The 26,061-nt window shown below is 41.8% G+C and overlaps 2 protein-coding genes across 5 annotated transcripts; one reads left to right on the forward strand and one right to left on the reverse strand.

Annotated features, from left to right (window-relative positions):
• Positions 1 to 726: 726 nt before the first annotated feature.
• LOC145450084 (retinol dehydrogenase 13-like) lies at positions 727 to 13,139 on the forward strand. 3 transcript variants are annotated; one of them, XM_080328568.1, is made up of 8 exons: positions 727 to 883; positions 1,770 to 1,888; positions 2,611 to 2,766; positions 6,283 to 6,399; positions 6,458 to 6,558; positions 7,371 to 7,590; positions 12,370 to 12,475; positions 12,538 to 13,139. In XM_080328568.1, exons 2-8 carry the CDS (start codon positions 1,810 to 1,812, stop codon positions 12,671 to 12,673), a joined length of 915 nt encoding a protein of 304 aa, XP_080184694.1. In that variant the 5' UTR covers positions 727 to 883; positions 1,770 to 1,809; the 3' UTR covers positions 12,674 to 13,139. The 3 variants fall into 3 exon arrangements, 2 of the variants coding, with proteins under 2 accessions (XP_080184694.1, XP_080184693.1); XR_013918421.1 differs by lacking the exons at positions 727 to 883; positions 12,538 to 13,139 and adding exons at positions 1,421 to 1,591; positions 7,644 to 7,827; XM_080328567.1 differs by lacking the exon at positions 727 to 883 and adding an exon at positions 1,421 to 1,591.
• Positions 13,074 to 25,738, reverse strand: LOC145450083 (uncharacterized). 2 transcript variants are annotated; one of them, XM_080328565.1, is made up of 9 exons: positions 25,480 to 25,737; positions 25,176 to 25,369; positions 24,147 to 24,273; positions 21,771 to 21,824; positions 20,119 to 20,389; positions 18,983 to 19,086; positions 18,599 to 18,670; positions 16,502 to 17,278; positions 13,074 to 13,323 (listed from the first exon to the last, which is right to left on the reverse strand). In XM_080328565.1, exons 1-9 carry the CDS (start codon positions 25,532 to 25,534, stop codon positions 13,208 to 13,210), a joined length of 1,770 nt encoding a protein of 589 aa, XP_080184691.1. In that variant the 5' UTR covers positions 25,535 to 25,737; the 3' UTR covers positions 13,074 to 13,207. The 2 variants fall into 2 exon arrangements, with proteins under 2 accessions (XP_080184691.1, XP_080184692.1); XM_080328566.1 differs by lacking the exon at positions 18,599 to 18,670 and having other exon boundaries at positions 25,480 to 25,738.
• Between the last annotated feature and the right edge of the window lie 323 nt (positions 25,739 to 26,061).

Consider the following 26,061-nt stretch of genomic DNA (forward strand, 5'->3'; position numbering starts at 1 on the left):
TGACTCGACTTGACGCGAGTCGTTTTTCAAATGCGTAAAATGACTCGACTCGAGTCAATTTTTGTATAGACTCGAGTTGTGCATGATTCGAACCAAGTCATATGACCATAGATTACTAACCTACGGTAGGTAGGTTAGTAATCTATAATATGACCCCCGAGACTGCGACGGCGGGGACAGACACTTTATTGTAACTTCGAAGTAGGCCTATATACCACATTTAGTATTTCGTCTATCATTCCTGATACTTGGAAAATAGGTCCGGAAACCGTTAAGACTGAGGAAAATTATTATGTGATGAATGCGAGCCAAAAAAGTAAGGTTTCTATGGTTGAACCGGATTGAACTGAAAACTGAGCAGTGAACGTATAATGACTTGGACTCGGACTCGAGTCAAAACATTATGACTCGGACTTGACTCGGTGGTGAATTGAAAATGACTCGACTTGACTCGAGTCAAAACTATAAAAGTGAGATTGGCAACTCTACAACCCTGGTCAGAAGTGGTCGGCAACGAAGTAATTTTACATTTACCAAGTACTTTCGTTCGGCGTTCGCTTTTACTTTCACCACTTTCAACATAGCCACCTGTGTACATTCACACTCGTTTTAATCAGTTTTTCTAATAATCCTTCCTTCAGTCACCAAAGAAATAATGGCTCGTCGGGAATTCGCCATCAGTGAACTGGAACGTAGTAGCAAAAGTGCATGTTTTCGTTAGCATTTGCCTTTGCCCTTCCATGTTTATTGTTTACATACGATAACAAGGGTTTGCTTTTAATGCTTTTGCATCATGGGGATCCCATCATTCTCCATATTTGCGTACTTCTCGAGCTCGACTAAGAATACCATGGAAAGGCAGCATCTCGATTTGTTCAAATAGGTCAGTGTCAGTGGTTTTTGCCGGCTGGTCGCGTTTGCAGCGGCACGGGTTGATGAGTAACAGGTTGGGAATTGGGATTTACAGCTTGCCGTAATAGTCACGCACTCGGCACTCATATAATTTCATTACATTTCTATACATACACAATGCGCACCATATGTAATAATCATTATCAATTATCATTATCACAATATTGTCAAGCGTTATTTTCTCGGTAAGGGAGCCAAACTTGACCTTCGATTCAAAGAAAAGTTAAGTTTGTTGGTCTGTGATTAAGTGTTTGGAAACATTTTGATATTAAAAGTGATATAAGAATTTCACTGATGTGGTTCTTGTGATATGGCTAAGGCAACTTGCTGACCACAGTGTGGGTAGCCTATACTGAGTGTTTCCATGTAATTATTATTCAAGTAGGCTACGCCTAGATATCATATTGGTATCGAATAGCAGTGCATATAGCACTAGTATAGTGGGCACTAGCACACAACACTAGCTGAAAATTTATATCGTCAGCTTTTAAATTTGGACTATTTGCAGTTTTGCATACAATAGTAAAAGTTAATTTGCATTTACTTATTGCTATAGAAGAAACGACATAGGTGGACTGCCAGGACTGGACATAATGGCGTTTAACAGTCCCGTGTTCAACCGTATCATTGTCCCTGTTTCCTTCGCGTCTACGTTAGTTGGGGGAGCTTTTCTTACAAAGTGAGTGGGCCTTCTGTATTGATATCAATATTTTTTACACCATGTCCAATTGTGCATTTGCTTGCATTGAAAATTGACCAAATTGTAAAACCGTACTTTTTTATCCATGCAGCTGAGAATTGTTAATTGAAATTTAAAATTGACCACAACCATGAGTATCTATATTATTTTATTTTAGAGAGTACAAAGGTGGTCGGAGATGTCCGTCCGATGAAAGCATGAAAGGCAAGGTTTGCGTGATTACTGGCGCAAGCTCGGGCATTGGGAAATCCACCGCTCTGGAACTTTCAAGAAGAGGCAAAGTATTTACTAATAGATCACTATTTGTGTTGTGTTCCAGACCGAAGGTTGCATCCTCCTGCATGCAAAGAGCTATTTGAGTCCAATTTACACCAAAGAAGCTGAAATTCCCAACCACACGCCGTAAAATGACAATATTCGCACTCAGTTTCATTGAACTTATGCCGTAAAAATTTACTTCTAGATGTAAACTTGTACAGACATGAAACTCCGAATTCTCTTTGACTGGAGTGGAAAATACATTGGCCCTTTGCCTACAGGTTCTCGAATAAAAAAACGAAAACCCAAAAGTTCAGGATCCAATGGGCCTATAAAAATTAAGGTTGTATTTGCCAAGTAATACCATGACTTGAATACTTTGTTTCACTGGATTAATCTGATTTTTTCCTTTTACCCTTGTCAGGGGTCTAGATGTTACTTTGAGTCGGCTATTTCTTTAATTGGGTCTGTCCACATCTAGGGCAAATGCAGTCGAAATTTCACCGGTTGGTGAAAAAATCTACCCAATACGAGGTATCTTCATGGAATTATTATGCAGGTTAATTGAAGCTCAGTCTGGTACATAGGGAAATCTATCAATAGTCAAACCCATTGAGATTTATGGAATTTCATTATCCGGGTCCAACACAATTTCGAGCATATGGCTTAAGTGCAAGGCTCATTATCGAAACTACACCCGTGAATCATTGTTAACATACCGTATATATTTCTGTTAACAGGTGCCACAGTTGTCATGGCGTGTCGTCACATGGGCAAGTGCGAAAAGGTGGCGACGAGCATCCGAAAGTCCACGGAAAATTCCAACGTCGTGTGTAGATTTGTGGATTTGGCTTCGTTGGATTCCATTGAAGAATTCTCAACAAGCCTTAGCAGTGGTGAGTGCAAAAGATTTGCAACACTGCTGCATGGTTGTGGTGCAATTATATAAATCTATCGATGGAATGCTGTATAGTAGAAAGTTTAGAAGTATGAAATATGAGATTCAACCATAAAACTGCACACTAGGATTGTTCAAAAATAAAAAAAATTTACCGGCAACCTAACAATCCCATCAGTAAATCCCCGGACTCCGATAAAAAACTTTTTATTAATAACCCTACTACACACCCCTGAGTTGAAATCGAGATGATATACTTGAGTCTGCAGTTAGGTAGAAATGTATACTCTGTGGTTACTTCTTAGTTCTTTATAATTTGAAATGATTTACCAGTGGAGCTGGTCATTATCAAGGTGTAATCACGTTCACACCAAACCTTGGCACAGGTTTGGAGTAGTCCAGCGAAATAATTCAACAATTGCATAGCGTGATGGGGCCATTGGAATCTGTCAAACACATAGGGCGTGAAAATGGCCAAGAGAAAAATGTTCCCCTGTTAATTGCAATTATGCATTTTGTAACCACATGAACTCAGCACTCGGTTCTCAAATTTACTACGCATACACGATTACTCTGATTACTTTTGCGGCAGAATAAAAGGAAGGAACCCCCTCGAACTAATTTTTAAGGACCTGGCTGTGAACCCATTTCGTATTCGGTAGCCTATATCTGATTTGATCAAGCGACATTGTCTTGATTTATAGCATTTGCTGATTGCCGTGAACCGCTTTTCCACTGACTGCAATAATCTAGAGTTGAAAGTCTTGAAATGAGTTGTTCCTTTTGAGTTTTTTCATTTTCAGAACCTGCTGTAGACTGACAAAAATTAGGTCGAAGTTGGCTCGTGGTTTGGACACCACTACGTTAGTAATTTCCAGGGTTGCCTGACTCGAGTCGCGATTTTCTGATGACTCGACTTCACTCGAGTGAATAAAATATGGAAATGACTCAACTTGTGTCAATTTGTGTATTGACTCGACTTGGACTCGAGTCATTGCGCATGACTCGGACCAGACATGGGGTAAACGCGATTAGTAATCGTAATCGATTACGACGATTACAGCATTTTGAAGTAATCGTAATCGCAATCGATTACATTCGAAAAAAATCCGAAGTAATCGTAATCGTAATCGACTACTTCCCATATCTAATCGATTTGTTTGTGAAAGAACGATTACTTTTTGTTTGTACAAGGAATATGACATAAACTGAATATTCGTGAACAAGAATGAGATAATATACCACGTTAGCGTTAGCACAAACGTCTATTTTCAAACGCCACTGACTCATTATTACGTCAGAAGTATTAGCTCCGCTCGTCATTGCGTAACAAGTATCCACAGTTCCACACATAGACACAGACATGCGTTGGACATTGTAGTGTGATTGTAAGAACACCTCCCGTGGTGTATATCAGGTTACCAATCAATACACTACAGACGCCGCTACTTGGAGCAGCAGGGTATTGATCACCACTCTGCCTGTAGTTTCAAATAGTAACTTATGTATTAATGTTTGGTTGTGCTCGCAGTTTACCATTGCTGCTTGGCGACGCACGTGCACCTGACGAAGATTCGGAATTTTGTACTCATCGAATAAGACATTGCAGTTTCTCGTATAAGACATTGCAGTTTCTCGTAACAGCAGCTCGCTGTATATGTATTAAGTTGAAGGCAGAATTTTTATGTTAACCATGTCTTATTCTCATATAACTACTTGAAACGGGCGTCAATCGTTATTTCACAGTTCGTTACTTAGCATTTGGACCTGCCGCCATAACCATCCGCTTATATAGCCTGACATGTTAGCGTGGGTTGTAGCTAAAACCAGCAATTCAGCCAAAACAGCAATTCCCCTCCCCTGTCCAACCGTTGGTCAATTTTCAAAAGTGAATTTCGTCAATAATATTGCTAATTTCATTATATTACTGTTCATTTATAACCTCTCTGAGCCCCGAGTGTCAGATTTACCTGTTGAGCTGGGGCACGTAGTTCATATTCATAGCATCTGGTATGTTGTTATAATTAGGCTACTGTATGTTGTTAATTCGCGACCTCCAGTCCGTTGTATAATCACAAGATATTGTACTCTACTACTCGCCCAAACGTAGCAGACTAAAAGAATATCTTTTGTGAGACGCACACACAGATTGTCATGGCTTTATTCTTTTGTGGATGCGCCGGGTGACATTTGCATTGTGGGCCCAGATTGGAAGGACAGGAGTTATTAGTCCCGCCCACTCAGCGCGGCTATTGACAATGGACGAATACCCTAAGTTTCGGCCAAGGTATTTCTTTGGTATCACATCCCGTGGAGTTGCGTGTTGGCCGAAACTGCATATGTGTTTTGGTGTGTTGTGGGATCGTGGCGCGGTAATGACCGGCTACGAAATGCCTGTTCCCATAAAATATAGCCTATATATGTTTTTTCTTGAGGGGAAGAGGTATGCGTTTCAAACCCAGCTATCTACTGGAGCAGGGGTCACCAACTGTTTTGAAACAAAAAGCCACTTCTTGTGCAGTGTGTACTGATTATTGCGACGAAAAAGTGCATAATCCAAATAGGGGGAGCCCTTCGGCCAGCCCCCTGGCGACCGCCCACCTCGCCCCCCCCAAAAGCCACCACTACTAGAGCGACCGCGGGCGACTCATTTGGTCCGCGTTGGTGACCCCTGTACTAGAGATATTTGAATTGCAAAGCTCGAAAAACATTTATAAGAATTATTTAAATTCTCGAAAATGCTCTATAATATATGTTGGCTTACGAAATACTTTTGAGTCCCCTACGAGCACGCTTCCCACTCTATTAAGGAATTTGGGGCGTGGCAGGTAAAGACCTGGCAATAATGCAAATCGTTGGATGCGATAAATCATCCACTATAAAGTTGGGCAATTGATATATTATGACGTAGTAAGCAAATGACGCATGATGAAGAAACTTGATATCTCATTAAGCCTTTTCATCGCAATCCTTGTATTGTCTTCCCATATATCATTTAAGATTATAGTCCTAAGCAAAACAAATGTAATCGTGAGTAATCGTGATTACTTTTTCAATGTAATCGTAATCGACTACTTCCTGATTTTGCTGTAATCGTAATCGCAATCGCGTGATTCCGAAGTAATCGTAATCGCAATCGATTAAATTCATAAAGTAATCACCCCATGTCTGACTCGGACCAAGTCATATGACTCGAGACTCAGACGGCCAAGACCGACATTTCATTGTACTCGAACCAAGTGCTCAGTCAGCGCAATGACTCGGACTCAGACTCAGACTCACTTACTGACTCGGTGGTGAATTAGAATGACTCGACTTGACTCGAGTCAAAACTATAAAAGTGAGATTGACTTGTGACTTGGTTACAACAATACTGGTAGTTTCTGATAAAAAAGAAACACTTCTAGTAATACAAAACCGTGAAAAATTTGCATATATTTCTTTATTATTTTGTGTGTCGATGGGTCATAGTTACAGCAAAGTCGTTTATATTTTATTAGTGGTTATTTTGCAGAGATTGACCATATCGACGTATTAGTGAATAACGCTGGAGTAATGAAACCGCGGATGCCGAGAGCGACTCCACGTACTAACGATGACTTCGAACGTCAGTTTGGAGTCAATTATTTAGGTAAGTTTTATATTTGCACTGCCAGAAGGTATTCATCAATCTTATTATCTTCATCCAGGTCATTTTCTTCTAACAAATCTGCTAATGGACAAATTAACGAATGGTTCTAGTGCCGGTCGAATTGTTAACGTTTCGTCCGAGGCATTTCAAAAAGGAGAGGTGGGTGTGGACGTAACAACACTGCAGCGTAAATAAAAACAATCTATTTCACTCCTGTGATAAAGTATCAATGATTTCAATATCCTTCAAAGCATTTCATAATTACATGATATCAATATTCAGGGCTAGCTTATTAATTAAGCCCTGCTTTAGAAAGTGCACGCTACTTGACTAATCCAGTGATATAGCCTATTGTGACGTAGTTGTTGAAATATCTACATTCCCTGCAAAATGTATATTTTTTATTCTGTCCCTCCCAAATATTCATCACGTATATTCCATTGATCCTGTCTAGGAAACAGTTACTGTCGTCAACGCCATTAAAAAGCATTTGTACTCGGTGACTTTGAGACCGAGGGTAGTCCATCATCTAAAGAAAGTATGGCTTGGCCTCGGTAAAATAACGTACATCCCCAGCTTACCATATGTTATCATATCCTGCGCAGGGTTGTAATAACTGGTGTCGTGACTCAACTTGACTTGAGTCATTTTCATAAAATGGCCACTTCATATCAACTTCGGTAAATAGTAAAGTTGTCACATTATTGGTATTTCGTAGCTGTCAGTACTGGTACTTCAGGCAGAAACTGTTAACAGTAAGGAAAATTAGTATATTATGAATGCGAGTCATTCGATATCTACTGTGACAGGTTGGCGAATTGAAAATGTCTGGTCTCGAATCAAAAGTATACAACTAATACAAGTATGATTGATTTGTGCTTCGGAACCTTGTGACTTGGTTACAATCCTGATCCGTGTTTACATCCATATATCTGATATCCGTGGATTTTTATATTCAATTCATTCACCAGATAAACCTCGAAGACATCGAGAAGAAGAATTTAGAGGAAAACGACGAAAAACTGACAGAGATGTACTACCAGAGCAAGCTTGCCGTGATGCTTTTCACAGACTCGCTGTCGCGTCGTCATCCAAACGTTAACGCGAATGCCGTCAATCCCGGCGTTTCGTCCACGGATATCGGGAGATATTCTTCGACACCTTTCTATGCAGTGGGAATGGTTTTGTACAGTGAGTCGAAAAGTACTACCTACATTATGTACGGTATCCAAAACGTACTCCAGGTATGTCCTGGATTCGCTTTGTACTACTTAAGGGCCGGGACATACGCAGTGGTTGGATTCAGTCGGGTCACAACGGTTCGCATTACTACTTGCCAGAGCTGGGCAAAATCAAGTGGACCTGAATGATATATTCGGAATCCAGTATTGGCCGTCGAGTCGAGTATTTGAGTAACATCGTGCCGGTGTAACTTTGTGAAATTTTTCACAGTTTCGCTTTATGCTATGGAAATGCCAGAGTGCAGGGGAGGATAGTTTTGTGTTTTTCTGGGGTTATGGAGCAAAGATTGGAATTAACTAATCCAAAATCTTCATGGTCATGAATAAGTTACGTATTTTTGTACATTCTTTAGACATTACATTTTCTTGTATAGATCGAAGGGTGAGCTCACTGAGATTTTTGCTATGGATTAAGACTACTTCGAGGTATCTACTGCCAAGTTTTGTATCTATGACTCGCATGCTATCTGCGTTTGGTTGCAATAATGTCAATAACCATCAGTTTTGATGAAATCGACCCCCGCCATTAATTTATCAATGTTGCGTCGAGTTTATCTGGTAGGGAAATGATTCCACCTTTTATTGAGACTACTTGTGGTACTTTTGCCTGGTGGAAAAGAATTGAACATCCAGCGCCAACAAGTTTTCATCAATAACCATTCAAATGTTTTACTGCATATGCTTAGTGTCCAAAGTTACCCCGGTTTACGGTATGTACCTTTTAGGATACCTAGATATGAAGAGATGTCAGTTCTACTCCACATAAGGATTTTTTCGGCCAATGCTGTGGGTTAACACAACTCCACAGAAATGTGATTTCCACTAACCTGCGTTGCTTTGCACCACATATTTTGGAGCTTTAATATGACTAATCGAGGTCACCGAAACTATTATTCTTGGTAATATCTTACCCTTAGTTGAAAAGGCTTACAATTTCAGTACTCGAAAAAATCGTCTCTCTACTCGACTCAAATGGTAACGATTAGCACCAGATTCGGGTTAGACTTCTCGAATAACTGTGCCGTGCCACTAGTTAAGTGTTAATGACTTTTTGTAACATAACAGAATGAAAAAATTGACCTTTGTAATCGTAGGCGCCAGACTTTTATTTTTTTACGAGGTGGCGAAGTCTTGTGACGTCATTGTGGCACTAAAACGCACTTTACCACATGCCGCTGGTGTACCTGCTGCGTTAAACCATTTGTGTGACGTTTTAATACCGGCTCTGCACTCATTAACATCAAACCATGCAGTCGAGTTATTAAATGGAATCTTAAAACGGTACGATCATTCGTCCGACGATGTATACGATACATTCCGTCAGACGGAATGCATCGAACAAAAATCAGAATTTACCTCACTGAGGATTCGGAACTGCATCAATGTTATTAACGCGCAATTCGCCGTGTGAGTAACGAAATACACTATACGTACTGGCCTGGCAAGTTCGTAAGCAACACACAACATCTCTCAAATATGAGGTTTCAAGCTGACGATAATGATGATTACAAACGCGAAATCGCGCAACCAATCAGCAATTGTCTCTTGCGGTTTCTGGCTTCGCATTGAGTAGCTCGCATCGCGGCAATTGTTTGCAGATTAAGACAGCGATTTTGGCGGCATTGGTGCGTTTCCCGATTTACTACGTTCGCGAAGCATTTTTGGAGTACATCGGTGTATATGCCGCAAATAGATCTAGGAACAATATATAACGCCCCATTGCTATTTAATGTTACCTTTTTTCTACCACGACCGCATTTCGATTCCTCGAGCAGTACACGGCCGCATTCCTGGGCATAGTGGACGCCAAATATCCATATTAAACTGTTCTTGCCCGTTACCGGTGAATTCCGGACTATTACAAGCTTCCATATCGGCTTATTATACGCACCAAAATCGATGGCCGCCAACACACACTAATTGAATTACGTGTTGACAGCCGCACAAATTTCCTTCTACGGCCGCAGGTTGGTCACCCCTGGGCTAGAACTAATTCCAGTTCCGGGCGCTGCCGCGATCTTATCAATAGAAATCGTCTGTCCACCAAATGCCCAATAGTTTAAAATTCGATATTGTTGTTCACGAAACGAGTACGTCCAGCAATCAAGTTTATCGGAATGTAGAAGGTTCCATTCCATGTTCAAACAAATCGAATAAATTCAGAGTTTGTGCCACCCAGAATCTCGTGATGCATCAATGTTTGACAGGCATGGCATACTGCACGTTAATAACGAAACTAACACTTAAAAATGGCATTGTGCGACAATTTCAGAATACGAATGTATCAAGCAGACAACAAAAAACATAGATGATGGCAAGCGAGAAAGAGTGTATTCTAATCAGTATCGCCACGAATGGGTTTTGAGTCTGACACCGAATTGAGTAGCTTTCGTCGCGACAATTGTTACCTCTCATTATATCCGTGTTTAAGCTGTATTGCTGCATTTCCAGATTTCTGTCACTGTCACTTGTTAGAGAAACGAATATGCGCAGAAATGAACACCAATTTGCAGGCACACCACAACACACCCTCCAATTTCGCACTCCGATTACCAAGACTATCAGCACGAAGCCAGCTAGCTCAAGAATGGTTTTTTTAAACGAATATGGGCGAACATAATTTAGATTTTAGAGAAACAGAACGTCTATTTGGACGCGTGGTCTGGAGGGGAGATCTATGATGGTTTTTCTCAGCACACGCTAGGCGCGTAGCCAGTCGGAACATTAGGGGGATATGGATTTTTTTCAAATTTACTAATATCGCATCAATTCAATTCGGGTTATGGACAGGTGTAAATGACGATCATATCATATATTCTTGTTGACGATTTTAGGCGTATGATAAGCTTGCCAAAGAATCCGGGAGTGCTGTTAATTAGGGAGTTCTTGATTTCTGTTGAACAATTAAAGGCGCGCGCGTACTACGCAGCCTCGGCGACAGTTTCCGCAAATCAAAATGTCCGAAACTGATGGCACCTTTGTCGTCTTTTAGAACTCAATGCCATCTTTTGATCGTTACGTTCAAGTATTAGCGGAAATCAACTACGCAGGTTTAAGTTTGTTTGCAGCAATTCGATATTATTCAGTTTCGCGATATCCCTCTTTAATCAATAAGACATAAAACAATCAGTAATCAGCGTAAACTCGACCGTATTGTCTCCAAACCAGCGAGAGACAGGAGCCCGAGACGCGATAGTTACGCCAGCAATAATATTTTTCGCACCAGGCCGAGTAGAGATGCTACCCGTGTAGGCCAGCGATGATTTTGTGCACACCGGGCGGAAGCCGCCGATGCAGGTGCCATTGCGCAGACAAGCGATGGTAAAATGTGAACTGGGCCTAGTGCAGATGCGATTGTTCTAGTTCAAGCCAGCGGAATCAGACTTGCGACGATTGCCACGCGCACGGGAATGACTGCCCTAATTTCGCGACCATCTCAGTGGGAGATCATCACAGACTGTTCGCGCTAATTGACAACTTGCTTCTCGCAAATCGGCCGCGCGGAACACAATTATTGAATTGCAACTAAATATTAGAGTTAGAATGGTCATTCCAAAATGACGGGGTTTCGCGTTTCAAACAGGGGAATTCGAACCCCGAAACCCCTGTGGCTACGCGCCTGGCACACGTGCGTATCGAAAACGAGGTTGCATCGATATCTGATTACTAATTACTGGTCACGAATCACTTGGGCGCTTGAGCATTTCGTACGAGGTGGCCGCCACCTCGTAAATATGGTACCGAGGGGGCTGCGGCACCTCGTAACCTCGTAAGTCGGCGCCTATGTTTGTAATGGAACCTGTCGCCAAAAAATTAGAATCCCGGTACTAAATAAAGTGTAGTATGGTCCCTCATTGTAGTTGAAGGTTGAAGCTGATCTTAACTTAGCCGTAGCTCATGATAAACCCCGATGTCTTCCAACTCAATGATATCCGCTTTTGTGTCGCTGGCAACTTCATGCTAAGTCAGGGACGGGCAACAACATGATTTTGCGGCCCGCAGACAGATTTCGATTTAAAATGACAATATGGCCGGCGGTCACAGTCTTGCGCATTTTTCCGCCACTTGCTTACTACGTCAAATTAAAGTGACTGTAGAGGTTATTCTATTTATTCGAACACAAATAATAGTTGTTTGGCTTTCAAAGAACCGTTACATAGTGTTACCGAATGTCCCATTTATTGAGAATTTTGGTTAAAAATATAGTATAACAGTCGACTGAGATACAGTAAATCAGCACAGAAGTAACGCTCCGGCGGCTATGGCTATTTCGAGAGCTGAGCCGGAAAGTTGGCCTTCTTTTTTTTAGTCAATCAACCACAAAGTCAGGAAAAATTTAACATTTATTCCGGATTTTACTCCAATTTTGAAAAATTGTCCTATTTTCAGATTTCCAAAATATGGTAACCCTGCTTTACACAACTTAGATCGACCACAGATATCTCAGACTTCAACAGCTATTGAAGTGCATTACGTTAATAAATTGAATACCGCTTTGGTCTCTATTCTCCAAACTTAAAGTAAACATTAGATATTGAATAATCCATGTATAAGTGGATAAATACGCGTTTAATGTATCGATTCAGGAATCCGGCCCGCCAAGTACTTAATTTTCTCATATCCGGCCCGCCGACTGGAGAAGTTCCCCGCCCCTGTGCTAAGTCCTACAAAATCATATGTGATATACCTCACCCACCGTACTGTTAACTGTGGATATTGTTACGTATAGAGCCCTTCCAGTGGCTGGCAATGAAGACACCGAGGCAAGGCGCTCAAACAAGTATCTACCTCTCTGTTGCGTCGGAACTTGATAAAATTTCCGGATCATATTTCGAGTATGTCGTTCTTTCCTTGGCACGAGACGCAAGGATTCCGATTATATACTTGACTTTTGCAGCGACTGTACCAAGGTAGCAACCGTTTCGGAAACGTGCAACTGTCAACACGCCAACGCCTTGTGGGAAATGAGCGATGCTTGGACGGATTTGAACGCGAGACGGAAGAGAATGCGAGAATCTGCGATGAAAACGTGACGCCGACATCGCTAGGCAAATTTGTACAAACTACTGGGTTTTCAAAATATTAGAATTCACTCCGAAGAAACTGAGTGATTATTTATTTTATCGGATAGGCTTTCCACAGGAACTGAGCACGAAATGAGAGGGGTTTCGACGGCCCAAACTCACCCCTGTCTACGCCACTGTGATGACTACGAACTGACAATGGCTGCAGTAACATCACACAACAGAACACCGGTATTGCGATTCACGAAACGCGTTTTCTAGTTGTCTAGCATCTATTAATTTAACTCGCAACTAGAACTATACTCTAAAACAGTAGTTAGTTGACCTTGAACGAACGAAATTGGTAGTTCGAGCTATTTATTCATATCTGTATAAACTCACTCGTCCGTAACTAGTGGACAGCCAGCGGTTCACGATGCGTTATCATGTTTATTACTTATGCACAATACATTTGGTCTCGCGTAGCTCATTGAAATTGCTGGAATGTCAGTATGTGTGAGGCGATGTCGGCTAGGTATTCAGAAGCGTTCGTATTCGGGTCGTTCACGATATCGGAGGCGTCGGTAATTTCCTACTTTGGATCGATGCGACCGACCGCAGGCTGGCCCTGGATTCTGCTGTGCGCTTGAACGATTTTTCCAGGCGTGATGCGCCAGTTGCTGAAAGAAATAATCAAAGTTAGTCCTAGGTAAGGTCAGCTTCCGTGACAACACGCCGGCTTAACTTGCGCTCATCGTGTTTGCCATGCTGCATATTATTTGTTAGGCGACGGCTGTTTCCTCCCTGTAATGCCGACATTAAGTAGGAACGGGGCTTCAGGCTTGTACGATAATTTCGGAACGATATCGACTTGATAAAGTTGACCAAGGACTGATTGATCCACTGATGAAATTTTCCGCCGCTGTAGCTCCACGCCACCTTCCTTGTCCAGCGGCATATGCACATCATGCACTCATGGTATGCATATGCACAGATCGTGTGTATGTGTATCATGAGTCGGTGTATATGCCGCAAAAACATCAAGGACAAAAATTAACTACGTCCTTTCCTTTCCACCACAAGCGCGCTTAAGAATCGGATGTTCTATGTTCCTGGTCGACAATGGAATATGTGACTGCTTGCTGACCTACACCCACAGCCTCACGTATTGTAGCCTACAGACCGTTGGTCATGGTCACGTTATGGTAGGCTTACCATACCATACGTCCTCTTTTAAGTGGATATGTCCTCTTTTTTGACTTTTTAGAAAGTGTTCACGGAGGACGCCTAGATGTCCTCTTTTTTGAAAATTTTGGTTAAATGTACGTGGAAATTGGACTGAGATAAAGGAAATCAGCGGTTAAGTAACGGTCCGACGGGTGTTTCGGGACCTGAGCCAGAAAAATGACCTTTTATAGTTAGCCGACCACAAATTCGGGACATATTACCATTTTCAGGATTTTACTCCAGTACTGTAAGTCTGAAAATTTTGAAAAAAGTGTCCTCTCCAGGTTCCCAAAATATGGTAACCCTACGTTATGGTTATTCTACAAATTAACTGATGCGCTGGTAGGACTCTAGTAATAATGATTCTGCAGCAGCCCCGTGAAATCTGATATATGAGCTCTATACAGGGCCGTAACTGCCGCACCCCAAACCCCCCAATTGGAAGGGGGCCGAGCTCGAAGGGGGCCCAAAATTATTCCGTGAATTAGCATAAATTATAGAGTAGTTTTAGAAATTTTTTGCAACTTTTTCAAAAAATTTTCGCGCTCCGCGCGGTTTCAAGGTGACGATGTCTTGAATATTGGGTACTCTTCCCCCTAGAAAAAATACAAAAGATTTCTAGAAATGGGCATATCGGCGTTGGTTATTACCTCGCCACGACGAACCAAGACCTATAAAGTCTTAGGCCATGTAACATGCGGCTGCAAGAAGTGTGCCAGAACGATTGGCAGCGAGAAAACCTTGGCCGAAATGGACTGCCCTTCTGCTGACCGAAAACTTCGTTTTATATACAAAATACATGTAGGTTCAATTGTCCATAGGCGCCTAAATGTTCCTGTCTTAGCAATCTGAACCTCACAAGACAAATACCACCCCGCAGAGAAAAATTATATGCCAGGGAATAAATACCAATTTGAAATCGTGTGATCTTTTAGTTTAGTACGTTTTGGCGATTCTATATTTTTGATATAGCAGACAGGAGGGCACGAAATAACATCATGTAACGAAGTCATACCAACGGGTTCGCCCGACCGAAGATGTTTAATTATTATTTACGGGCTCTACATTTTCCAAGACAACACTGGACTCAGCTCTACCGGTAAATCTGATTACGTGAGCAGAGAGGACAACAAATTGATAGCTATATACATGCAATTCCCGATCTTATTGACCGATTTTATCATGAATTATCGAAAATTTTCGCGCCTCGCGCTGGCTCACTAAACAGTAGGCCTACATCTTTAATTTAGTGGAAAAAGCGAACAACGTGATGGCGGGCGGGTTTGTCACCCTATGGGAGCCCAAGACTCAAGCTTTATTAGGGGGGCCTAACGAAGTGCTGTCTCGTTCCTGCCAACGGGTATACAATACACCCGATTATTATTAAGAAGTCCTACCTTTTCAAACACACCTCACTCAGCTCTACCGGTAAATCTGATTACGTGAGCAGAGAGAGGATAGAAATTGATTGCAAAATATATGCAATTCCCAATAATATTGACCATTCAGTGATGAATTATGGAAATTTCTCGCGCTTGGCGCGTTTAGAGAGAGAGAGAGATATGGTATTCTTTTTCGCCTGCACCATCGAGATGCTTTAACGACGGAGTTGCGATACGGCCCCATGAGGTCATCTAGTCCGCGCCCCCGTTTTTTTCTCCTCCATGCTATCCGTGATTGTTGAGCGCCTAGCAGGATAGCTGCGGATACCAATTTTCGGGTCTTTGGTATGACCCGGCCGGAGATCGAACCCACGACCTACCGCTCGAGAAGCCGGACACATAACCATTACGCTATCTCGCTGAAAAGCTGACTCACCCAACGGCCCCCCCAGATGTTCGGTTCATCACCCTATGGGGGGCCCAGGACCAACGTTTTTTTTTTTTTTGGGGGGGGGGGGGCTGCGAAGTGCTGTTACGGCTCTGGCTCTATATATTGGCCTAATTACAAAGTGGGGCGTGGCGAAATCAAGTAGCTATATCTGATTCTATTCCTAATCGAGTAGCCTATACTAGGCTTCGAGTGGAATCGGGTAATTGAGATTAGGGAAGCTCGAATATGAACAATTTATGCGAACAGGAAGAAAATGCAGCCATGTTGTGCACCACAAAGATAATTTTTCGACCATATGCATTCATTGCTCTCTGTTATAATAATGTGGGTTGATCCCTGCTTCGCACAAATGTCGTTTCCACTAACGCGCGCACTGCGCTGATTCCCGCTATATCTTTTGGATGCTGTGATACGACTAATTGAGGTTTCAAGCTTTCCATGTAGGGAAGAGGGTATCGAATCTAAAATTCTCGTGGGTAATAATATAACTTACTTTTAGCGGGAAGGGCGTGTAATTTCATTGCACGAACAAGTGGTCTCTCGTCACTGTAGTCGACCCGAATCATCGCAATCAATATTTATTCAGGTGTGACTATTCGAATCATTGTGAAAAGTCCTAAGTGATGTTGTGGGTCGAAAGGAGTGAATATGATACTAACCATGTGATAGTGCAAGTGGCTAGTGTTTAATAGCCTTCGATGAGAATGTTTCTTTCCCAGGAAAAATGGCGATCTACCAGGGTTTACCGCTTACCGCAGAATCATTACGCCTAAGTTTCTAATCTATCAAGCGCATTACCTGTGCGAGACTGTCGTCGTTTGCTTTTCTTCTGGGCCTTTTTCTGCTTCTTCCTTCGTTTCGCGTCCTCCAAACTCTCGTATATATGCTGGTCGTCCGTTTCCGAAGCGTACCTGGGTTGGGCTTGGGAAAATTCTTTCTGGTGTATGTTTCGTTTCACTCGTATCGGTTCCGTTGGAAAACTCTTCGGATGCTCGTCGGGTTGCCCTGCACTTTGAAACGGGAAATTATTGAGATCGTTGAGATTCGTCCATGAAACCAGCCTGTGAGGTTGCGGGAAATACTGTATCTGAGGTGGACCGTAAGCGTGGGGATGATGTTGAGGCAAATTCCCGGCCAAAGTCGGAACACGTCTGTCGTCGGTGGGTCTGTTGTGCGGATTATATTCATCTCCGTAAATGCCGTAGTATGCATCGTCTGAGGATTCATCCTCGTAATCGTTCATGTTGCGATTCCGCTTCTGGTGCTTAGGTCTTTCATCAATGCCCCGTGTTGAGGCTCTCCGGGGCGGCGTGTAAAAGTGATCCCTCGTATCACCGCGATAATGGTCCCGCGGCGTGGCACCCCTTGACGATTGTCTTTGATATACTTTTTTAGGCCCGTAACCGTGACCCGAGCGACTCGTGTCGTCCGTGCCGCTGTCGGCTGAAGGCGATTCGGAGTCGTCGGAGTAGTATTGTCTTCTTGAGCGTGAGTGTGGATGCTTTCTTCTTCGACTGCGTCGCCCTTCGCCGTAATTTGATCTCGGGTCCGAATGGCGGCGTGGATGCTGCCGCTCTAGAGTTTAAGGTGTATTATTATCTATCTGTGCAGTGCAACTTTTGGCATAGTGATGGTGGGTTTATTAATGAGAAGAGGTGGTCAGTAAGGAAGAATTTTCACTTTTTCGAAGTACTGAAACATAAATAAAGAATTGCTGTTCAGTCGCTGCAAATCCGTTGAGATATACTATCGGCATCCAGAGAACGGGGTTTCGGGTTTCTGAATTCTGAGGTATATGGTATGTTTTTCTATTCCACCCTTTGGGCGTGAATACGCACTCTCATCATTAAGAGGGTACTTGATGAAAGAACTACGTTTGAGACTACTTCCACTTCTATTTCAACAGCTTCTGAAGTCGAAACTACCTACTTTTACGTTTTAGATCTTGCAAATTGAAAAATATAATTCGGGTAGTTTCTTGAGTTGGAAACGAGAGAATAGATTCAGCCCGCGCCCGACTAATTTACCCGGCTACCCGAAAACGTTTTTTTTTTACGTTGTAAGGATTTCTTTCACTGCAGGGGTATGCAACTTCTAGCATGCGGGACGAATTTTTACGATACACCAAATGATTTGATGCGGACGGTATAACACACGACACGTGGACTGCTGAGTGAAAACTTGTAATGGTACCTGCCAAATAGTTATAGTCTTGCCGCTATATAGAAGCTCGGTGATAATGCTATGGTGATTACAGTGGGATTCGAACACCACGTCATCGAAAGGACCAGTTTCAAAATACCACAGGCACAATTTCACAAAAATGAAATATAAAGAATAGAGAATAAACGACTAATATATAGTCTTTGACCGCGGTTACCAGCAATTAGATAAGCGGTTAGAGCTATCTCTTTCTCGTTTGGTTCGATCATCATGACAAAAATTCTAGTCCATACTCTATTAGTAAGACAAATTGCCACTCAAAACAGTCAAATTTAGCATGTGTAGCTACTGTAGCATGCAATGTTAAATTTCCCCATTCCACATTTTCCAATCGGAAAAAAAGTTTTGAACTCGATGTGTTCACGTCTAGCACGCTGCGTACAAAGGGTGGACGACCCCTGGGCTATACTAGTCGGTTTCGGTAATTTTAGCGCATGTATAAATCGATATGCTTCCTCTATCGGCTGCAGCGCATATTAAATTTGAACTATACCTCTCTGCTTATTGTGTAAGGACAGTTTTTGTTTGTTTTAGGATGGAATGAATTACTGTGAATAGTCTTTACAGTCGTTAGTGACCAATTATTTATATCCACATTCAGCTGTCCTCTGTATCTTGGTGATTATTACATGGAACATTCAAATATAAGTAGCGAATATATTGGCTACATACCGTCAACTCTCTTGTATACGTCTTTTGACATACTCTGAGTTACCCCTGGTGGCTGCCTGGTCGGATACGATCCTAAAGATTAATAATAAGATTAACATTCCACATTTTCGAAGGAATTCTATTGCAACGCTATTCCGACTGTCTCCTGAGGTTTTGACAAAAAACACCCTTACATTGCTAATTTGAGGTTTCCCACGTAAGTAGAGTCGCAATCAAATAACTGCATGTGGAGAATGTGGACTCACTCGCTATGCAGACCTAGTTTTCATTTGTGTATATAGTCAGTAATACAAATAACTTTTAGTTTACATCCGTGCCAGGGAAGAGGGGTTACCAATATATCCTAATATGACTCATTTTATATAACATTTGCATTTTGCTTACCATTAACCTTAGATCTGTCCATCCTTCTGATGCTTTCTTCTTTATCCAGTACGATGTTACCTGGTAGTTGTCTTCGTGATTTGCTTGATGTTTCAGACGGCGGCCTATAAGTAAAATTTTGTGGATATATTTGAAATCCGTGAATGCATGAAGCCAATATATACAATTGAAGATAGTAAGTGGTATCGATACGATTTCTCAGTGACGGATAGGCTAATGTATAGCCTACAAAGTTCAGGTGATTTCGTCATCTTTACGTTTCGACGAAAGAGAAATCGAGCCCAAACAAATCAGTTTGTTAACAATATGGACGGCTGTCCGCAATGAACACCGGAAGGATCGTAAGCTCGTGTGCGCTCGGAAACAAGCCGGTGCGTTACATCAGGGTAATTTATAATTCTCAAGTTTGTTGAGGGTTTGCTGTTGTGTAGAAATGGCGCGAAGCCCTGAAAGTTTCTGGTTCATATAAACACGAACACAAATTGAAAACGAACGTGAACAGAACAGTGTCATAGTTCATCATCACCATTGGTTTATTAGCAATTTTATCAGTTCAATACACCACAAAAATGCGATACAATGAAAGATAGGAATGTAGTTGTATGAATTACTCGGCACTAAGAGTAGTTCATTGTGTTTCTAGCCATCGTGCGTCAAATTTAATTCCTGTTAGTCAGTATTAGAACGAAGCAGTGGTAACGCTTCTCATGAATCGGCTCAAAACTGCAATCATGACGATAGGCCTAATTATACGTTATGCATATTTTCAGTTTTCTGTAGGAAGCGTGACCCTATATGGATCCGAATTTTATCGGACATAAAATTCGCGCACCATGCTGTGAGATATAATTTTTCTTACATAACTCTCGAAAGAGTTGTATGCAACTGAACAATAAAACCTCTCACGATCACATTGATCCCATGTTTGAATTTGTTATTGAAACAATTTCGCTAAATAGTTCCGCGATATTCTAATTATCTTTCGGAGCTTATGTCCTGTTCCGGATAAAACAATCCAAATCCATCTGTACATACTCTATGCCGGATATATACCAGTGCGATTGGCATTTGCATAGTTTGTCGCTCATTTGAAATCGTTTGAATTCAATGGATAGAAATTTGCTGACATTACTCACACTGCACTATCGAGTGATGTACACTTCGAGTCTCCCGCTTTCCTCCTCGGCGTAAACACGATTCCGTTTCCCGGACTTTTCTCTCTGCTGTTCCCCTTTTTAGTCTTAGTCGGCTTCAGGTCTTTCTTTTTGTCCCGGAAATATTTTCTGGTGATCAGCTTCAACGCTATCATCGCCACAATCAATACGATAATCGTAATGACGACGTAGATAACCGGTGACATTCCGCCTGTGCCTTCCACCTTTTCTGTTGTGGTAGTGGCTGGAGTTGCTGAAATGGAAGGTGTATGTATTACGGCGAAGAAAATGTTATAAATTGGTTTTTCACGGGATATGATTTTGATATGACTTACACCGGGCGTTGTTGCTGTACGTCATACTGTACGGACCCTATTATGACACTTCGTTCCACGTAGGATGCTATTACAAACGACAATGTCAGCTAGCCAGTGGGGAGTTTCATGGCTTCAACTCTAATGAGCAGGGTTCGAGTCCAACCGAATTCCTTCCCAAGCGTTGGAGATTTATCTATGGGCTCCTTATCGCCATCTGATTCGCATAACCAGTGTTGTTATTGTTGTTGGTATTCATGGTTTTTGTCGACTACAATGCACATTTACACCAGGCCAATAATCCTTATTTTTGATTCCGTAGCTTCCGACTTTTGGAACGGCCCATTTCTAGGCTTTTTTAAAGACACAGCTTACGCGAATGAGATGGCGAGAAGGAGCCGATATAGATGAACCTCCAGCACTATATATATGTTTTGCGTGTATACTAAGCGGTGTCTTAAAAATTCCTATATAGACGAAAGTGCCCATGATAGCTCAAGAATCAATGTCGTACTTGTGTAACATATCCATATATATCGAAATACCATGAATGCCAAACAAAAACGAATGTCAGGCATAGTGTTAGAGTTAAATTACCATGGACAGTGAGCTGTTGTGAAGGAGAAATATGCTGTGGCTCTGTCTCACAATCCTCTCAAAAATCACAGTTTTCTATACTTTTATTTCGATGTGGTCGGTAACGAATTGCTTAAATCTTTTCGCAGTACTCAAAGTTTTGCCTGCATGCGCTACTCAATCATTTCCAATCTTCGCCGGTAGCCGACTGACCAGAAGGCCACATACCCTTCGTTGTTTCCCGGTCCACATCAGAACCATCATAATGACACCGATCTTGGACGTCATTAATTATTCTGCATTAGTAGCGAAGATTAGTATCGTAAACCTATTTTTTGTAGCGCAGACCCCTAAATTCGTGTGGGTGCGGTTGCGTTGACCTCTTAAGTGAAAAGTTAGGAAATAATTCACCACTTCCGCCCAGTCTCAATGATGGCCTCGTAATTCCATCTGGTTCAGTTATTGCCGAAAAACGCACGCTGTGATTGAACAATCAAAGGTCGTTATAATAGGCGATTTAGATAGGAGTTCCCATTCACGAATTGGTACCGCTTATATCCAATTTTGTTGTAGCCTATTTGGCTCAAACCAAATTTTCGATTCTCCAGTTCCATGTTTGCGTATGCCGTTAAAATCATATTCCTGGAAATCAGCTACAAAGGTCACACTATTCTGAACCGCCCAACCCGCAAACTAGCACTTGTGCTCAGTAATCTAGCTTTTGTAAAGTCAGAAGATACTTACTTGACATGGTTTTGACTCGCGTGTCGATGCTGCTGGGCTTATTGTCGGGTCCGACTGTAAACGAAATGGATGAATTAAAAGATTACTCCGAGACGCTGTATACGTTTGAGTAATAGCTATATCCCTGATGATCTTGGATTATTGAGGAATAAATCTCGATGATTGTAATCCTGGTGGTACCAGACCTATTGAGCCAGCCTCGAGGATATGCCATGCAACCTATGGTTCACCATTATTTAGGCTTAATATAATTGTCGTGCACGTCACAAACGAAATATTTATCCTGGACACGTTTTCCGTGAAATCTGCTACAAAACTGGTTTCGCATTCCCACGGAGTCGGGCACGACAATATCGGTATATATATATATATATTCCCCTTGTTTTAGAACCGGTTTTCCGAAAGGTTATCCCTCCAAGAGAGTTTCGTATGAATATCGGAACAAGGGTATAGCCTACATCAGAGGTCTCAAACACGGCCCGCGAGACCATTTTGTGCGGCCCGCGATGGCATTTTAGATTTGGAAGTATTCGACAATATTTAAATATCAATTTCTTTTTTAATTAGAGAATTCTTAAAATTCGCTTCAAAACTACTCCAGCAGCCTGAAACTACTCGTCAAACTTCACTATTACATCACTTCCAAAAGTTACCACGCAGTGGAAGATCAACAATTACGTGACATTACTTGTTCATTTGAGAAAATGTACTCATATTAATAGATGTGCAATGTCTGTCGAGTCGATCTCAATGCTAGGCTAAAGTAGCCTTATCGGCATTTTTCAACGTGTTCCACTCATTCAGGAACTGTGATGAAATATAGTCTGACTTTGCTTCTACTCTTCTTGTCCCGCTTGAATCGGGCATCTGCAGCAGTATAGTTAGTGCTGCTGTTGTTAGGGTTGCATTTGAAACAAAAATAAATTTAAAACAAGCATGCTTAACGCTGATTATATTTGACTTTGGTCATGGCATGATCAATACAGCCTAGTTATCAGGAGTAGGCCTATGCCCGAAACCCGGGTGTACTGCTCCAATGCTCTGATATCACATCAATCTTTGTAAAAATCTCAAATTCTACCTGTGGTTGTGGCACGTGAAATGTCCACTACCTGCAAAATTATAACGCGACAGCTTTTACGATGTCCTGATGCGTCTGTACTGCCGCACGGTGTCTGCACATATTTATTTTGACAAACTATGCCAAGTACAGCAACAATTTTACTCAAATATTTAAAAATGTGATTTTTTTCGTGCCAGGCGTGAATTCACAATAGTAAATCACATTTTGATTTTCATGCGTGTGGAATGTGAGTCTGCAAGTCCCGTCAAATGAGGCCTACTTGGAAATACATTGAATTAACCTAATATTGGTGCTGCGGCCCGCGGCGTCATCAAAAATAGGAAATTGGCCCGCGAGAGCATTTGAGTTTGAGACCTCTGGCCTACATGATGTAGTAGTCTAAGCGTATTTCGGCTTTCCACAGCGGAGATCGTATGGGCCACTCATGGATGATCATGATTTGGCCAGGTATTTACACCGGATGCACTTCCCGCCTTAACCTCGGCCATCTGCCCCGGTTGTAACCGGGACTATTTTTTTAACAAGTGACTGGACTCCGGAGTACAGCCAGCAGCTATAGAACTCGTGATATCTGATCCGCGACGCAGCGGCGACAACCGAGCTACAGTCGCTGTCAGAGTAGCCTATTCACGTGGAAGTAGCGGTATTTCATATATGTTAACGTTACTATACGTAACTATGCGGTAACTGAATGGTTTTAGTTCGAAGTTGAAATTTAATTCCCATCCCCATATAGGTCAGTGTTTAGTACCCACTGAGCTTTCATGAAAATGTCTTGCACTCTCCATCCAGGATAGGAACATCACTTTTTCGGGGCACCCCAAAACGCTAGACCAGGGCCCCCGTATAGCGTTTTCAACACATCATTTGGGGCTCCCGGTCATTAATCATTAAACACCGTTTATACAGACGGTTCGCAAGCAAGCAAGCACACTCTTTCCGTAGCGACTCTTGCCCGCGATAACAGAATTCACGAACACATGGTTTATCTATTTCTTTCTAATTTCCTATCACATCGTCGTAGTCTTAGCTGCGCGAATCGTGAAAAATGTTTAAGTTATTTAATGAATGTTTTGTCCTTAATAATGGCACTTGCATATATTACTATTCATTTTTTATCCTCTGTCCGACCCTGTGATCAAATTTACCAGCAGAGTGACTGTGGTGGTGTCCTCTACAGCGCAGCATGTTGTTATTTCCTGACGTCCGGTAAGGATTGTCACTGTTCAATGATATTGGTGTCGTTCCCAGGAACCTACACTAGCAAGACTCATATGGGGCATTTGACTTACATTTTTGACAGACGAATCTATTCGCCGAGTTGCAGTCCACCATACCGTACAACGCGTCATTGATCATTTGACCTCTTAGTACCGGACACGATTTGCGTCCGCTTTGTCGCAGCACTCTCCCACCGTTCTGAAAAACATAAGAGTGGTCATGATATCTGGATGCCCACTCTATAACGCTGACCGTCGATTCAGTCGAATCGTGCTAAGGGTGGCAAATGTCTAATATTATATTTCCATTAGCATGAAGTTCATATGTTCACACGAGACGCAGGATTACAATACAACTCAGTTGATTTGAAAAAGATGTTCTTAAACGTTTGTGATCGCGGACCCCTTTGTTTTGTGTGAGGTTGCGCGTACACTTAAATTTCCAGAAGTCTGTGACTGGAAGGTCATCCCATCAAGCTCTGCCTTATTTCGGCGACTCTGTAGTTAAAATCAGATAACTAATGGCTAGATTAACAGGCAAAGTCCAACTCTCGAATTCATTTACAAAGGATAATCTGCATTTGTAGTTTTTTGATGACTTATTTCCCTTTCACGGACTTCCTAAAACTAGTTCGTGGACCCAAGCTTTAAAACGACTATGCGTACACATTTACGGTTTTACGCAAATATTATCATAGTTAAATATAATAGCTGCCTGTGCAAGTGCATACATGTTATGTTTTCATTAAATTATACTCAAGTTTACGAATTCAATGAGAATTATCAAAATTCAGATCCGAAGCATAGAAACAAACAGTGATTCGCAATTCCATTTCTATTACACCAATAGCCTGCAGGCTTCGTCCGTCCTAATAAACCCAAATATGTATCAACAACTGAATTTTCGAGCCACGCCGACAAGTAACCCGATGCACAGATCAAAAACGTCGACTTATCAAGTGTCTCGAAATGTCACGCGCCGTTTGAAACCAAGAACTCAGCTATATATTCATCATGCGGTTGCAAAAGTCCATAATATTGAAATTGGAAATGGATCTATAAAATTAATAACTGCTGCATCAAACTGTGGACTAAACTCACTCGGAACGAGCCGATCCAAAAGTCATTACCACCCATCGATCTGACTTTGTCGACTACGAATTTTCCGTGCGTCGCTTCAATGTCGGCCAGTCGCGCACCGTCGCTTTCGCATGTCTTTTTTGCCATCTCGTAACTGCTGTGCGAACTGAAATGGTAGCAAGCCTCCTTGTGTGGAGTGTAGTCGGTCGGACATTCTGAAAATACAAAATCTTCTTCAATCCCAGTTCGAAAATGTGTGCGATAAAATGCGACTTTATAAACCACGAGGTATACAGCAAAGAGATGTAGCAATTTAATGTATTACCTTTTTCTGTCGGCATCATTTGTCCGTCTGCAGGAGAGTTGAATAAATCACCCATCGTTAGGTATCAGGTCTCGTTAAAAATGTGATCAATTTATTCTGCAGACATTTCGTGGCATTTACGAGTCAATGCTATCACCCAGCAATTACGTCGATGTGTTCCGCACCATCTATTTTACTACATTTATTGCACGGTGTAAGCAAAATATCAATTAAATTTATGCCCCCCTGGGAATCGTAAAATACGTTAACAGTTTTCAGGTGCTATATCATCCAAGTGCAGACTTGTAAGCTGACTCCAGACGAATATGAAAATTTTCAACGCCAACTCACATATAGCCTACATCGCGATTGAATTCCAGAAATACAGATCTGATCTGTTCAAATTAACGATATGCAGGATCACTTGATGTATCCACCTAATGCAAGATAAAAATATCGAATATTATGCGCACTTTAAAATCCATTTGAACGGATGATAAATTCGAATAAAACAAACGAAGAACTTCTTTGAGGTAAAGATCTTCAATATACAACTGAATAGTATATTCACATTGAAATGAACCCAATATTGTCGGCTGGCAC

This window comes from Botryllus schlosseri, chromosome 11 (assembly GCF_051294905.1).
Source record: "Botryllus schlosseri isolate E-star chromosome 11, Bs_hap1, whole genome shotgun sequence".
Classification (NCBI taxonomy): domain Eukaryota; kingdom Metazoa; phylum Chordata; class Ascidiacea; order Stolidobranchia; family Styelidae; genus Botryllus; species Botryllus schlosseri.